Genomic DNA, 17,938 nt, shown 5'->3' on the forward strand with positions numbered 1-17,938 from the left:
TAACAAAGCTGTAGAGACCTGGTCATGGATACCTGCTTCTAATTCTGTCTACAGTCTTCACAAATTTCAGGCAATCAGAAGTTGGAGTGCTGTGGAAAAATTTCATGATAGCAGGCCGTAGATGAGCTGGGATGATGACTAACCATTTCTGCCTCATCGGATCATAGTTCCTTTTATATAATGTTCTAATTATTAACTGGAATTCTCCTTTGGCCAGTTCTTCAATCTTCAAGGCCTCTGTGGTTTTCAGCAATGCTGGATCTTCCCTCTGTTCAGCAGCAATATCATTTAATGCAATGACAACTGAACTTCCATCAGTTCTACTGGATTCCTTGAAACGCAGTCAGTGTCCACTTTTGTGTAACTCTATGGTATCATACTCCTGAAGCCTCAGTCCCCATCTCACCAGTTGATCTAACAGACCCTTAAGGATAGTCAGCCAGCAGAGAGAATGGTGATCCAGCAAAACAGTGAATGGTTTGCCAAATAAATATGTACAGAATTTGTTGCTGACCCAAATAACTACAAGGACCTCTTTCTCAGTTGTAAAGCATTTCCTCTCAGATTTGTATGGTGTTCCGGAAGCATAAACTATCACCTTTTCATTTTCAGCATCTTCCTGGATTTATACAATAACTGCATCTATCCCATAACTGCTAGTGTAGGTGTTAAGTTCTGTCCCAGAATTCTCATCATACCAATCTAGGACTGGAGAGGATGTTGGCACCTCCTGAAGTACAAGGTAAGATCTTTCTTACACCTCATTTCATGAAAATCTGCATCACCTGCAGCAATTCTTGCAAGGAGTGTGCTTCAGTAGAGCAATCCGTTATGAACTGTTGGTAGTAGGAGCACATCCCAAGAAAACTTCTCACATACAAATGTGCTAAGAAGTCAGGAAATGTGTGACTGCTCTTATATCCTCTGGATCTGGATGAACTCCATCATCATTCAGTAGGTGCCCTAAGATTATTTTTTTTTTTTCTTTTTCCTTGGGTGGTGGAAAGGCACTTTTTCATATTCAAGTGGGTACGTGCAGTCTGAACACACTTCAAGTGACTGTCAGGTGGCTTAAACGTTTTCCAAATGTCTTTCAAACAATGACAAGATCATCCAGACAGCAAACATACATTGTCCACTTAAAGTGTCAAAGCAGGTTTTCCATCATACCCTCGAAGATGGCTGGTGTGTTACATAGTACCTATGGTGTAACTATGAACACACAGGAGCCGTCAGGAGTTACGTGAAGGCAGTCTTTTCCCAGTCAGCTTTGTCAACCTCAGTCTGTCAGTGACCTGGATTCAAGTCCATAGCTGAGAAATACTTTGTTCCCTCCAAGCACTCTGGTGCACTATCAATGAACAAGCTTCAAATTTTTGTTCCTCTGCAGAGCGTGATAGTAGAGGAGTTGGTTGTACCTGTGTTTAACGTGTTTGGGTTGTCCTCTGATGACTGTGGCATCGGTCCTAGTTTGCCAGTTCTGTTCTTCTTGGTGTGTTTGACTGGTGACAGAAACTGACAGTGAAGATTGATACACATTTTCTTACCTCCTGATGTATGGGGACAGCACTCAGGGCTACTATCTTTTGCTTACTAGGTCCAACAATTCTGGTTGCCATAAACTGCAGTTTCTCTTCCCTTACAACCTGGCATATGAGAGATGTGGCCTTTCACCAAATGCCACAGGAAATATATTCGGGAGTTGATCACACCTCTTTTGTCGAACTCTTTTCTGTTGCATTTCCTCGAAGCACTGGCATCAGCCAATGAATTCCTCTGTTGTTGTGGTATCCTTTACCAGAAGAGCTTGGTACATGTTCACTGTGACTCCCTTCATCACGTATGAGATTTTGTCAGCTTCTGTCATATCTGAAATCACAATGTTCTTTAGGGTCAAAACATGTATGTAAGAATGTGTCATCTCCCTGTGATGATGACACCTTTTCTTCCACTCAGTGCATTTGCTGCTGATTGTTGGCAAATGTTTCCTTCAGTTTGGCCTGGAATCTATTCCAATTATTGAGCTTCTCTTTGTTGCTCTTGAACCACTGTTGGGCTATGTATGTAATCTGCCAAATACATCATGTCATCTCATCTGTTGTATCTGATGACTCGGTCAAATCCTTTCAGCCATTGTTTCAGGTCCTGAGCAGTATCTCCAGTAAACACCGAAGGGTGTTTGAAGTCCAGCTAACTTGCTGCTGTTTTGGAATCCACTAATCCTTGAGTAAATAGACCATGGGAACTATGTACAGCTTATATTCCAATTCCCCAGTTTTGTCCATGTAGGTGATAGTTCTTATGTTGTCTAGTTGGAACCATGCTGATGTAGATATTTTGAGGTATCTGGCACCTCCAGCAAACAATGTTATGTCATAAGAATCAAGTACAAACCCGAAAACAGGGTTGTCAATGAAGTACAATATTTAGCACTTGAAGCTTGTTTATTATGAACAGCAACGTAAAGCCATAATAGAATTGAACTCCTAGATGGAGAGTGGCACTATTTATGCAAATATTGAAATTCTAGATTATACAAACATTATGGACATAAGAACTTCCCAGAAATGATAAATATTAAATGAAAAATAATTGTGGGTGATCGACCTGTTGCATGCCAGCCAGTGATGTCAACTGTTACATCACACACTATGTTGCACAGCTCGTTTCATCAATAATTTATACACTATACCAATAAGTCCTTGATTCTTAGGAATAAATTAAAATTAAAATAACTAATGACACAAAAACGAGAGTGTTAATTTATTTTTAAGGTTTTAATCTACATGGAATGCTTTAGACGCTCTTCAATTTGTGGCTACCTTAGTGTGCCTTGAGTTTTAGCCACAATGAGTGGGAAAATCTCCTACATTTACAGCCAAATGAGCATTTTCTGTGAATCTTATCCTGTAACAACACTATTTTAGATGTTTGTGACTACCTCGGTAGTCTCACATTTCAGCTGCACCAAGTGGGGGAAGTCATCTGTACTTACAGCCGCGTGACCATTTTTATACAAATTTTACCGTATAACAACACTGTCCGATATCTTCTAATATGAACAGTCCTCTAGTCAATTTTTGGCTAAGTCATAAGCCAGCACTGTTCTGTACAGATTCCATACATAATCGTTTGAATGCTACTTACTTAAATAACATATGATACTGCAATTAAAACAACTTGTCATCATAGTTATACATGGGTAAGATACTATTCCATTACTACTTAGTAGTGTTTCAATATGAAATCAAATTGCAATTACGTATGAGACTGTTCTGGAGGTGCTTTGTTCAAGACACAACACTTCACTATTCTCTGTGGTTCTACATTAACTTACATTCATACATTTATTCGAGGTCACTGCCACTTTCACATGTCATATCATATTAGACGTTTACCTTTCTTAGAATACTAAAGTACGGAGAGAAACAAATAATTTGCAGTATTATTTTTAAGTGGGAATAATAAAAATGGAAGGCAAAGGAAGACAAGTTCATGTTACAGTGATTTAAGATAGGGTTGCAGCTTATAACCACTGTGTTAAACTTTTACTTCAAAGAAATAACAAAATAATGTAATTGGATAGATAAGAAAATCTATTTGCCAAGGGGCGGCAGGAGAACACACACATAAAAGAAGTAAGTGAAAGAAAACTTTGCAACAGAAATAAAAGTCAAGGGGACAGATATCAACACTAAGATTTGCAGATGACATAACCCTTCTGACTGGATCTAAAGATGACATAGAACACATGCTGATAGGATGGGATAATATAATTAGAAGAAAGTATGACTAGCGGATAAACAGAAAAACAGGTGAAGCTGATGATGAGTAGCATAAAGGAGAATAACATCAAAATAGTGGCCCACACAAAGTGGAAGAAGTTAAAGAATCTACTATCTATGAAGTGAGTTTACACAGGGCGGCCAAAGTGAGGAAGATTCAGCAGGTAAAGAAGACTTTCTTCAACAAAAGAGCTTCACTGATACCAGATACTGATTTGGAGTTGAAGAACTAGTTCCTGAAAGTGTGCATTTAGAGCACAGCAGCATTTGGAAGTGAAAAGTGAACCATCAGAAATTTAGAGATGAAGAAGCTAAAAGAATTTCAAAGGCACTACTATCTAAGAATATTAGAAATGTAGCTATCTAAGAATATTAGAAATGTAGTGGACAGATAAAGTACAAAATAAGCAGTATTAAAAACAATACGTGAAAATGGAAGCCTGGAAAGTCAACTTACCTTAAGAAGGGACAGTTAGTGGGACTTCTGCTCAGCATTCAGGAATAGTTAACCTGGCAATGGAAAGAACAGTAGAAGGGGAAACAGCAAACAGCAGAGGTGGACCAAGACTAGAATATGCAAAACACATTATAGAGGCTGTTGGGTGTAATAATTACATAGACGGGAAAAGGTTAATGCAAGACAGTGAAAGGTAGAGTACAGTGTCAAATCAGACAAGAGACTGATGACCTAAAATAGAGATGTTGTGTATGGGGGGGGGGGGTTCTCTTCATAGGGATTTCTAAAAGTAATGTTTTTGCTCATAATTCATATTTTGGAAACTGCTGCCAGAAAACATTCATCTTTTGCTTCATTCTATAACCCTGAGAAACATTTATGAGGAGATATGCAGACTGTGGTTCATGTGTTACAATATAATGTAATGCTAGTTAGCAGAAACCATTCAATGGTAATGAGGCTGCTGGATCAGCCTGACAGCAAAATCCCATTAATATGTCCTAGTAGCAGCTTGCGCAAGGCAAAAATTAAAGTTTTTACAACATCAAATGCACATAAACCTATGGTATGTAATGCATAACTGATATAATACATCATTCATATGCTGGGCAACTAAATTTTGAAATGTAGTTGACAGTTACAGGAATTGCTTGTCTGTTACCTGATTACGTGCAATCGAAATATAACACAAACGTTAGCAAAAACTGACAAATACCACAGTCATTTCCTGCTGCATAACTGATATTTGGTTCCACTTCATCCAATGAAACAATTTTAAATGAGGCAACAGGTGTGGAGCCAGGCTGGGTGGAAAGCATTCCTCTAAATCGAGTTACACTCCAGGTACGAACATGGTTATACTCACTGCACACAGATACTAAAAATTTCTCTGACAGTGTGACCTGAAAGAAAGGAGGGGAGAATAATTCCACTATCATAAGTCATCTAACAGGAATATTTAGATGATCACTAAAGAAAAAAAATCAGAAAAATTGCATACCTTTGTGACAGGACTCTGATGAACTGTGAATGTCTGGAAAAGCTGGGGCCCATGTCCTACAGTTTCTGGGTGCTGAACGATAACACGCACTGTTCCTGAACTTGTTCCATATGCTATTTCAATCCAGTTACCACACAAACCTGAAAGCAAAAAGATACCAACAGCTGTGTAAGAAATGGATAAAATAAAAGTTTTCGTGTTAAACGCATATAACAGAACTAGGAGATCTCTCTAATTAAAATATGAGTTAAACCAAAATACCAATAATTTATACAAAATATGATTCTTCGATGTCACAAATAAAAATCAGTTGGATGGTACAAATGAACACAGAAATAAATGGTATTCAGTCAAACTACAAAGGATGAGATGAGGAAAAAACAGCAGAGCAAATAAATGATCACTTTCATTCATTCAGAACAAAAGTAAATAAAACAAAATATCAAATGAAAATTAAAAAAGTGAGAGGGGCAGTGTTCAAAGACAACAACAATGCAACAAGAACACACACGCACACATACACACGGGGAGGGAGGGAAAGGGGGGTGCATGTTGCAAGCACCCATCAGACACTTCTACAAATAATTTATTTTGCTGTCTTCACTGATTCCTCTTTCTCAGTTACCTTCCCCCCCCCCCCCCCTCCCCCCACACTATTCTTATTTTCTGTATTGATATTGTTCTTCCTATCTTGTTGATCTTCCATTAATGGCCAACATTCCTTAACTCAAAGCCACGTTATGATGTAACAACTGACATTAATTCACCTCTTTTGTTGTCCCATCTGAGGTTACATATCTGCCAAAACTGACACTGTGACCATTTCCATCTCGTCTTCCAACACACAATGACCAACCTCTACTAAGGTATTCATGAGTACTTCAATTTCACAAATGAAATGTCATTTCTGTGTATGATGATATTAGTTTATCATTTATCAACTCATTGTATACTTCAAAGTCATGCCAAAGACATTTTAAGTTAGAATGACTTGTTTACTTATAAATAATTAAAACTTACACTTTTTTTGCAATTTATGGTGAAATGAGCAGCCAAATAGCAGAAGAGATATATATCCAGCATCGTACACTTTCTGAGCTCTGCAAGGATAGTAGCATAACAGTTGTTACCAGATACATTTGTGATGTTTAACCAAGTGTGCTAGGCATTGGTAAATGTCACAGATGGTTTTCCAAGTTCAAATTGGGTAATTTTGATCTTTCTGATTCATACTGATCAGAAAGGTCAATAGCTTTAGACAATGACATGTTAAAGGCAAAAGTGGAAGCGAATCCATGTCAGACAATCAAGGAACTGTCAAACACTCTTAGACAACCTTGGTCGATCATCCAATAACATTTGCAGCAGATCAGTAAAAACAAAGAAAGCTAACCAATCCACCACATCCAACTTACTACTTCAGCGGCACAATAAAGAAGCTTTTTTTGATTGCTTGATCAATGCAGATGAAAAATAGATCCTCTATGATAATGCAAAATGCAAAGTGTGGTGGTTGACTCTGAATGAATTGCCACTAATTGTTTAAGTACAGCAATGCCAGGTTTACACATCAAAAAGGCACTTTTGTGTGTCTGGTAGAGTATTCACATGGTCATTCATTTTGAAGAGCTAACTTAGATATACTGTGAATGCAGGACATTTACTGCGAACAACTGGATCATAATTACCAGGCCTCAACCTGCGGTAACATACTGTTACTACACCCTCCACCCAACAGTTTCCACCCCCTCTGTCCCATCATCTCCTCCCCATTCTCATTTCCCACCCTGTTTATTTGTAGCATTCTTTCAATGCATCTGCCCATCTTTCCCTGCTCCTTTCCTTTTTTTCCCCACCTCCCTGCCCAACAACCTCCTGACACAGCGTCTGTTGGCAGTCTAGTCCCTGCATATTCCATCAGACAGCGTTCGCCTCCCCCTTCCCAACCCCCTCCAGATTGCTGCTTACATCCCACGGGATGTTGCATTCTGGTCCAAGGTGCTGGAGTTGGCTGTTCTATGTGCTTGAGGTGTGCTTGCTTTTGTGTGTGTGTGTGTGTGTGTGTGTGTGTCTTTTACGATGAAGGTTGTGGCTGAAAGCTTTATGTGAGAGTCTTTTAATTGTGCCTATCTGCAACTTGACATGTCCTCTTTACAGTAAGCAGCAATCCGTCTTTTCCTACATTGTTAGTATTTTGCTTTAGTTTGACAGAAATGTAGTCATTGTACAAGAGATCAAAATGAATAAAAAGAAAACTATTTAAAACATTTGGAGCTCTGTACCTCAAACTCAATATTTTTCAGTTCGGTAGTCATTCCACAGAACAGCTCAGTTATGACTGTCACACTGCTTAATGCAAAACAACATTGTTGTAAATCCACTGCACACAGTGGCTGATCACTCGATACAATTATGCATTTGCCTGGTGAGGTCACTAATCATGATATGGAAGGATGCATCTTCCAACATCAAGAAATGTTGCAAAACATCCATGGCAGATTTAAGCACTGCCTAGGACCAAAACTCTCATCTGTCACAACCAGCTGATTTTTACAGCAAAAACTCCAGTGTGCCCGCTGACGATGAACCTGTACTATGTAGCTTTCTCCTGGACTGTGATCTGTACTTTGTTTTTACCTACTATTGATGTTTGGTTAGCACAAGGACATGCCTGTCTGCCTAATGTGGGATTGCAGTCACTCACCGTTCACCCAACGTTGTGTTTTGAGTGAACAAACAAATGGTGTATGGGTGCACTGAGAGTGTGGTTCGTATCCATTTGCTTCCCAGTCCACATCCAGGAGTTTCTTATTTTCTGCATTTCCATGAGCCTCAAGAACTATTACTTCCTGTCATGTAATTGTAAATATGTTGTGCTTAACAAACTCTTTATTGTTGAAGAAGCAGACAAGTAACAAATACCTTCCTTCTGTTTCAGGTAAGTTAGTTGTAAACATTCATACAATTCATATCACCTATTGGCAGGTAAATTAATAAATAAATACACTAGACAGGGTGTGTGTGTGTGTGTGTGTGTGTGTGTGTGTGTGTGTGTGTGTGTGTGACTATAATCACAGTCTGCATTAGCTGCATTTATTACTTTTCTGAATGCTAACATTAGGGGTTAATATGGTTACAAACGTGAACCTTTTGTCATTCATTTGTTAGAAGTTTTACAAACACAGGAAAGTACACAAGACATCCATAACATTCTTCTCCTAATGGAGAGGTAGAATTAATGTTTGTAAAATACCGCAATGTTTGGAAAATACAACTCTGTAGATTGTGTGCTTTGAAGTTTAAGTGACAGACATTTGGTTGCTTCACTATGTACACCATGAAATGTTATGAAAAGCTGGTGATACTTAGTTATAAGCTGATATACAGAACTTATCTTTATTACATTTAACCTCAACAGAGAATTTATATTCAACACTAACGGTTTATCCCTCATAATTTTCTATCATTAAAAAGTGAGCTGCTAAATTTAAGCAAAGCCATGCATTAATTGACAATGACGAGAACACAGGACATCCAATAATCTATGTAACTACATCTGTGGCAAAAATTCACAAGCTGTACTAATGGAAAGATTATTAACATTACACAAGCTAACTGATATTCCATAAGTCATGTCAACTAAGTTTCGTTCTTCATGGTTGCTGCAGTTATTAAATGTCAAGTTATAACATATTTAAATTAATATTCTAAAGAGTGTTTGGACATATTTAAAAACAATTCCAATCACTGTCTCCAACGATAACTGTTTGCAATTTATGCAGTAGCTGACACATGTATTAATTGTTGTGTGCCAGAGATGTTGCAACAACGGAAACAATGGGTGACAGAAGGCGAAAGTGGCCCCAAGAAAACAAAAAAATGATTCCATCTGTGGTAAAAACATAACTAACACCTCATATCACTGTTGAAAAACCACAGTACATGACATTCACTTGAAAATGCTTTCACATGTTTTGCTCCAACTATTACTTTCGTTTACCAGATCTCAAAAAAATTGTAGGGTGTATGAAGATTTACATCAAATTACAACAATGAGCTTAGAGTTTTTCACAGATGGAAAAATCTTATTTTACTGATATTAAAAAAAAATTTGCAAGACACTGGCATGTACTAGTTTGTGTTTCCTTTGTCACCCCAAGAATTTGTTGAGCACCCACTACTATTGTGGGAATAAATGCAATTATATCACTGCTTGGTCACATTTATTCTATATGGTATGTTCAACGGAGTTCTATAATATTATTAATTCCAACTGTATCAACAGACGTACACAATAATGAAAAATGATTCTAAAGTCATTCAAGAATTTGAAGAAGAGTTTTCATCATGAACAGTTAAAAATTATTACAGTATTTCACTGAAAAAGATCATTACAGTGTGAGTAAAATTGACTTTACTTCATTAAATTTTTAACATTATCTGTTACTTCATTTAAGATTTTTAATTTTGCGTACATGAAATTGTTAAATGATTGGTATACCTAAGAAACATATACAACTTTGTGTAACAAAGTACTGCAACATAGCGGACATCAGTCAATACAGCAAAGTGTAATGTAGAGCATAATTCAATTACAATATTTGCACTTCCATCTGAAGAATACTGTTTTCTGTGCAGGAGTGAAATGTGCCTGGTTTTGTTCAGTCATGTTAATTTACTGGTTATTTTTACTTAAATTTATTATAGCTTTGTGTCTACACTCCCTAAAGAATTAGTCATTTTTTTATATTTTTTGTTCGTATTTGTATTTAATAGGATCTATACTCATTGTGTGTAAATGCAATATGGAGAGGTGAGTGAGGGACTGGCCATTGTCTGAAATCAGCGAGAAGCTGCATAACAACTGCAGTACGCTTCAGGCTACTGCCGTCAATTGAAGGGATATTCAGTACCTGGAGTGATGTTTGTGACACTTCTGATGCCTCCAACATAAGCTGGGACCTGATAAATGACAGGGACAGGCATAAAAATTAATGCAGCACTTTATTCTTTTCCGCAAATTATCTTGTGCACTACACTTTTGAAAGTAACAATTTAAGTTTCCTGGGAACAAACAGGCCTGAACTTTTGGATTTCAGTGAACACAAAGGCAGCAAACAATAAAGATAAGGATTTTATAGCACTAATTAATGAGATATATGTAATGGTCAGCAAGTGTGACAAAAAATGTATTTCTAATTATCTGAGCGGACAGTATCAAACATTCACCTCTAAGGATAAAAATATGAAGGAAATGTGAGACAAACTCAGGACTGTTGTAAGACAGGTGTTAGTCTAGGAAAGACATTGAGGGGTAGGTAGGAAGATCTGTCATGATTCAATAGTAAAGTTAAAAAGTTGCTACAAATTAGACTTGCATTCAGAGGGAAGGGTTTCAAATTCCTGTCCACACATCCAGTTTTAGGATCCTGTGTTCTCTCCCAAACAAATAAAGTAAATGCCACAATGCTTTGGAATGGACATGCCCAGTTTTCTTCCCTAGCTTTGTCCTCTCTGAACTTGTGCCACAATTCTAATGATATCATTGTTGGTGGTACATTAGACCCTTCTTTTCTCCTTCCTTCAATGAAAGGAAGGAAAGGAAATGCCCTACGCTAAATTTTACAAGAAGTAGTGACAAAGATTATTCTTGAATAAAAAAAAGTTGTTTAACAACACATTTTATCAGAATCAACATTAGCATATAAGAGCATTAACAGTTACAACGTTTGATGGTGTCAAAACTATTGATTCTGACCAAAGTGATGGAAATATTATGGAATTATGCAGCTACTGCAATGAATGTATGGAGATATTTTCCAAATGCCATTTGTACGTAGTTACAACCTCAAAGGAAGAAGAAGGAAGATTAATCTCCCTTCAAGGTAATTGGAAAAGGAGCACTCTTGTGTTTGCCATGCCCATTTAAATGGACTATTCTGATATTTGTCTTAAATAATTTAAGGAACCCAAGGACATCCTAAATCTGTATGCCCAGAGGGGGAATTTGAACCAGTGTCCTTCCAAATGTGAGCCCAGTGTATTAAAAACTATGGCACCTTGCTCAGTGACTGCCATCTTGTAGGTTCCTGTACAAACGTGCGCTAGGAAGAGCAATGGACTGCTTTTAGGATTCACCACAAACTCTCCTCTGATTTTAGGTTTCACCACAAACTCTCCTATGTTTTGTTGACTGTGTCCCACAGACAAAGTAGCTGCCCATAATGCTGTAGTAGTTAAAACTGACAAAGGTAATTCAACCATTATCATGTACAAATCTAACAGAAAAAATGGTAACATTTTTTCAAGATATTATCCACATATCTTTGCTAAGGTGATCCACCATCCATGTCTGATCTGCTTACATACTTTTGTTACCACAACACGTGTCTACAACATCACCAGGTGGCATCCAACATTGCAGTGGCCAGTGGTCATAATGTTTTGGCTTATCACTGTATACAGGACAGTTGCACAAACCAGTAAAAAAAATATGTACATGATACAAACAGCATTTTAATACCAACAAAAGGAACCCATCAACTTTCACTATGCATTTATGTGATGAAAAGCATGTAGCGGATAAAACTGAAAATAGTAGTACTGTCTTACATAAGAAGAAGAAAGGTATATATATGGACCTCGTTGCACAGCTGCAAATTTTTTGACATGATGATGATGAACAAAATTTTATTTTGATCAAAAAAAAAAAAAAATACACACACACACACACACACACACAATGCCTGCACTGCATTTCAGCAGGTAGACTAGTTGAGGCATTAAACTGGATAGAGTTGGTGTGGAAAGAAAAGAGGGAGGTAGTGAGAGAGAAGACAATTGGGGAATGGTGGTTGATGGCTCAGGGGGAAGTGGCAGTTGTGTGAAATAGGCTCATGGGAGGGAGAGTCAGCAACTGCAGAAGATAAGAATACAACACACGGCCCCTGGAGCTGGTGAATTCGTGCTGTGCATGATGATCATAATGACATGGAAAGGTGGATTGGGCATGGTACCTGTGTCAAAGTCCTAAGCTGGGCACCTGCTGCCCCCCTCTGAGCCGCCAGCCAACCTTCCCCAATCCTCCTTCCTGTTCCTTGCTTGTTTTCTCCTGTCACCCATTCCAGCCCAACATGAACCCTCAAAGCCAATCTAACCACCAAACTGCAGTCCCAGCATTCAGACAAATAATTTAACTGTGTGTGTGTGTGTGTGTGTGTCCGTCCGTCCGTCCTCTAGCTCAAAACCGGATTTGCCTAAAAGCTAGTTAAGTTTTCATTCTTTTTGTGTGCCTGTCAAAGAATCAAAACTTCCACTACACAATGAGTTGTTACCTTCACTCTTAAATTATTTACATTACGCTAGAAATTTCCGTATCATTTTTATATTGCCAAGAGGCCCCCTTCTGTCCTAAGCCTGGTGTCATTCATCCTTTGTTACTGTGCAGTCATTCTTTTGTGGTGGCGGTCGTGGCCACTTCGACTGTAATGTACGCTATCCTACTAGTCACATCTCCACAAAATCACAGTTAAAAATTAAACAATGGAAAATCCAGGATGGAAGGTAACAATGTTGTGAAAAGGAAAGTTGCCACTCACCAAATAGCGAAGATGCTAAGTCGCAGTTAGGCACAACAAACAGACTGTCATTAATAACAGCTTTCGGCCAGTAAGGCCTTCTTCAGAATTAGACGGCAAACACACACATACACACTCACGCAAACACTATTTGGTGAGTGGCAACTTTCCTTTTCACAATATTGTTACAAATCACAGTTAAACATTATCCATGCTCCAAATAATTGCATTTCACCTCCAAATAGTTCCATCCATCCTCTACACATTACTGCTGTCATCATATTACATCTGCCACGAACTTTGTCATATGTGATGATTGCAAATGTGCAAATGAATATCCTCATGTCCATTAATGTGCAAATGAATATCCTCCTGTCACATATCTACTCTGCAGCCTGTTTGATTTCTACAGCTTGTTAGCCTGTATTTTGATTTCCCAAACCGTGACTTGTTATCCATAGTTCCTTCTACTAACATCCAACATTTTCATTTGTCCATTTGCTTTACATTGTTCTCCCCCCCCCCCCCCCCACCACCACCCCACCTCCTCCCCCAAGCAATATCCCACGTAAATGGAGCCCCACTCCATCTATGTGTGTCAGTTTAGAAATGTATCCCTAACTGTAACTACTGTGCAATCCCAACTACCTACAACATATCTCCCAAATCGAAACCCTTGCCCTCCAACATCTGGAAGAGTAGTCCAGACATGACCTCCACTAACACCCATCATACCTCCAATGAGACCCTCATCAACCCTCTCACAGCAATCATACCCTGTCTTGCTGATCATTTCCACCTGTAGCATCCTTCAAAATTCCCTCCAAACATCCCATAAAACCTAGAATCTAAGCAAAAGCAAAACACTGCTGTCAATGTATCCATCAAAAACCTCAAGCCTACAAAAGTTTCACTCTCATCCCAAGGCCTCACCTTCTCCCCACACCACTTCTATCCCAAGGCCTCACCTTCTCCCCACACCAAAGTTCAACCATGTTGGATTTGTCCAAAGGCTATTCTTTTTCTATAACTTCCTGCAATGAAAACATTTTTTTGCTACCCATTTCTCTAACCAAAGCCACCCTAATCCCAATATTGAACTTTGCCTCTCTCTGTTCATACCACTTTCCAGTTATGACCTTCCCCCATCAGCACCTTCCAAGTATTCCTTAATTCCAACTTGCTATCACCATTATTCTCCAGGCCCATTTACAAGAACAAAAACCTCTAAATGGAGGAAAGAACAGTCATACGCAGCATCAAACAGACGCCAATTAATCATCCTTCCTTAAGACAAAAACTCCACCAATGCCATGATGTATCACAGTGATAAACTGCCAGAAGGAATCTGCCAATTGGCTGACTCCTCCATCTACAAGCTTTGCCATAGTGATCCCACCAAGAGGTCCAGCACAACCTCCAATCCCTACAAAAAATCTTAGGTCGGTCCCAGAATTTTTTCCCTCAATCCACCTCCCTCCTTAACATGATGACTCCCCCTTCCACACACACACACAAACACACACACACACACACACACACACACACACACACACACACACACACACACACCTTCTACATGCTTCCCAAAATCTGTAAACCTGACAATCCTACACACACCACTGTAGTTGGTTACTGTGCTTACACTGAAAGTATCTCCACTCTTGTAGACCATGACCTCCAACCAACAGCACATAACCACACCTCTAATATTAAAGATACAAACCATTTCCTTCATCAACTCTTGACAATTCCCATCCCATTACCACCTAAATACCTACTCGGGACAAGTATATTTATGCCATCTCCATACAGACCAACATTCCCTGTGCCCATGGCCTTTCTGTTTTCGAACACTAGCTCTCCCAATGTCCTTCCACTCCAAACCTTCTACCTCAGTTATTATACAAGATGTACAACTTTGCTTCCGCCATTTGCCAATAGGTGGCGACAATGGTAAGTAGCGGTCAAAAGAAACAGATCACAGACATCAGGCAGTTAGCTTGGACCTCGATCAACATAACCTCATTCAAACATTAGATGATTTGTTTCCAGAAAACAGTGGCTGAGTCTCATCGAATGTGCTCAAGTACGTATGGTAAGGACGCTATTGGTGAAAGAACGTGTCATGAACGGTTTCAACCCTTCAAGAATGGCGATTTTAACGTCGTAGACCGGCATAGTGGTGGAAGAGAGAATGTTTTCACAGATGCAGAATTGGAGATATTGCTGAGTGACGACTCGTGTCAAACTAAAAAAGAATTGGCACGATTAGTGGGAGTGACACAGCAAGCCATTTCAAAATGTCTCAAGGCTATGGGCATGATTCAGAAAGAAGGAACTTGGGTCATGAGTGAGCTGAAACCAAGAGATGTTGAACGGCATTTGTGTGTTTGTGAACAGTTGCTTCAGAGGCAGAAATGGAAGGGATTTCTGCATCGCATTGTGACCGGGGATGAAAAATGGGTTTATTACGATAACCCTAAATGCAAAAAATCATAGGGATATCCCAGCCATGCTTCCACGTCGATGGCCAAACCGAATATTCACAGCTCCGAGATCATGAATTATTCAAAATGACTGTCACAATCAAATAATTTATTTTGCCACCAACCAATTTCAACCCACAATTGGGTATCTTCTGGGCAATTTACGCCATTTGGTCGCTCACTGGAGTCGTCACACGGCCTGTGCATGGTTGGTAACCATCCACCATGCACAGGCAGGGTGACGACTCCAGAGAGTGACCAAATGGTGTAAATTGCCCTGAAGATGACCCCACTGCAGGTTGAAACCGGTTGGCGGCAAAATAGATAATGCGATTGTGTCATTTTGAATAATTGATTATAAGCAAATTAATTGCTGTTTATCTCGCTACAACTATGTTGTCTAAAAATCCAAGATCATGCTCTGCATTTGGTGGGACCAGCTCGGCGTCATGTACTATGAGGTGATAAAGCCAACTGAAACAATCACAGGTGTTCATTATCGAACGCAATTAATGCGTTTGAGCAGAGCATTAAAAGACAAACGGCCACAATACAGCGAGAGGCACAATAAAGTGATTTTGCAGTATGACAACGCTCGACCCCACATTGCAAATGAGCTCAAAACATACTTGGAAACGTTAAAACAGGAAGTCCTACCCCACCCACCTTATTCTCCAGACATTGTTCCCTCTGACTATCATCTGTTTAGATCAATGGCACATGGCCTGGCTTACCAACACTTCCGATCTCACGAAGAAGTCACAAATTGGATCAATTCGTGAATCGCCTCAAAAAATGAATAATTTTTTCAACATGGGATTCGTACACTGCCCAAAAGATGGGAGAAAGTAGTGGTCAGTGATGGAAAATACTTTGAATGATACATGTGTAAATGTCTAACCAATCTGTTTCATTATAGCCTCAAATGTTGGGGAAAAAACGGCAGAAGAAAAGTTGTACACCTCATAATCGAACCACTTACAGTCACACACAGATCTACTTCTCCTTTGAGGGGAATATATATAAACAAACCCGTGGCACGACCATGAGTGCTCACCTGGCACCTCCATTTGGCAATCTGGTCATTGGACATCTAGAAGAAACTTTCCTAGCCTCCCAAACCACTTGTCTTGTTCAGGATCATTGTTGAAATCTTAATGATCTGAACTCAGGGCCAAAACATCCTATCCTCATTCCTCCACAGTCTCAATACCTTCTCTCCCATTCACTTCAGCAGATCCTCCTCAGCCGAACATGCCACCTTCCTGGGTACTGATCTTCACCTCTCTGATGGCTCCATCCCTAATTTTGTCCATATCAAACCCACAACTAACAGTACCAGAAAGTTGTCATCCCTTCCATACCAAAAAATCACTCCTATCTAGTCTAGTCACCTATGGACAGTATATGTACAGTTTCCTTGTCCAGTATGCTGAAGGTCCCACATCATATCCTCACATGCCCCTAATCCTCCCACCAACCCCTAGAACCAGCTCCAAAGGAGCAACCCTGATCACCCAACACCATTACTGGCTGGAGCAGCCAGGGCCTCAATTATCATTGTGCCTGGAAATGAGGGACATCCTACCCACAATCTTTCCCGCCCTTCCTAAAGTGACATTCTGCTGCCCACTCAACCTACATAATGTCCTGGTCCATCTCCAAGTCACTTCCATTACCAGCCCCTTGCCAGTTGGATCATATGCCTGTAGAAGACCCAGGTGCATGACTTGTCTGATTCACCCAGCCAACATGTACTAATCCATTCCTGTCACAGGCATGTCTAATCCCAGCAAAACAGGGCCACCTGTGAAAACAATTTCTGCACATAATTGTTTGTGGGCGTAGCCATGAGTCAACTCTCCACTTGACTAAATCCCACTGCCAAGCAGGGACCAAGAGCAGAGTTGATCATACAGCGGCAGAATACACTGCTGAGTACAACATCCTCGATTTCAATGGCTACTTCACAATTCATGCCATAAGGATGCTTTCCTCAAGCAACAGGTTTTATGAACTACGTACATGGACGTTATCCTTGCAACACATCCTTCGCTCCCATATTCCGTCTGGCCTCAATCTGCACTAACCTCCTGCACCCACACCCTCTTCCCAAGAGTTTACCCTTCCTCTGTTTTCTATCCCAACGTCATTGTCATCATACACGACCGAACTCACCAACTTCAATGCCCATGTATCAAATCCCTACGCCTTGCACCTCTTGTCTCCCTCTGTGCTGCTTTCACTATTTGGTGAGTTGTTATTTTTGCTTCTGAATTATTTATATTCTGACAGAACTTCCCATATCATATAAAAAACAAAAATATTGAAAGCTTTTGGGATATCTTGTTACAAAGGTATTGCTAGTCATGAGGGCCAATTGATTAGAATAAGATCCATGGCATTTACAGGTTTGTGACGTCTTACACCAACAGTTGTTCATGATTCTTTGTCATATTTTGTGTTTTCCATCAATCATTATCTATAATCGGTATTCCCTGCATCTACAACTGCATGGCTATGCCTCACTTATAAATATTATATATTTTTGACATATTGTTGACACACACACACACACACACACACACACACACAGAGAGAGAGAGAGAGAGAGAGAGAGAGAGAGAGAG

General features: G+C 39.5%; 1 protein-coding gene across 1 annotated transcript in view; it reads right to left on the reverse strand.

Annotated features, from left to right (window-relative positions):
- Window positions 1-17,938, reverse strand: part of LOC126260957 (BTB/POZ domain-containing protein KCTD3) — a 264,436-nt gene that overhangs the window by 32,076 nt on the left and 214,422 nt on the right. The window contains exons 8-9 of the mRNA XM_049958473.1: window positions 5,243-5,382; window positions 4,958-5,144 (exon numbers count right to left, since the gene is read on the reverse strand). Of these exons, the coding sequence (XP_049814430.1) occupies window positions 4,958-5,144; window positions 5,243-5,382 (327 nt within the window). The remainder of the gene's footprint in view (window positions 1-4,957; window positions 5,145-5,242; window positions 5,383-17,938) is intronic.

The sequence above is a fragment of the Schistocerca nitens genome, chromosome 5 (genome assembly GCF_023898315.1).
Source record: "Schistocerca nitens isolate TAMUIC-IGC-003100 chromosome 5, iqSchNite1.1, whole genome shotgun sequence".
Taxonomy (NCBI): domain Eukaryota; kingdom Metazoa; phylum Arthropoda; class Insecta; order Orthoptera; family Acrididae; genus Schistocerca; species Schistocerca nitens.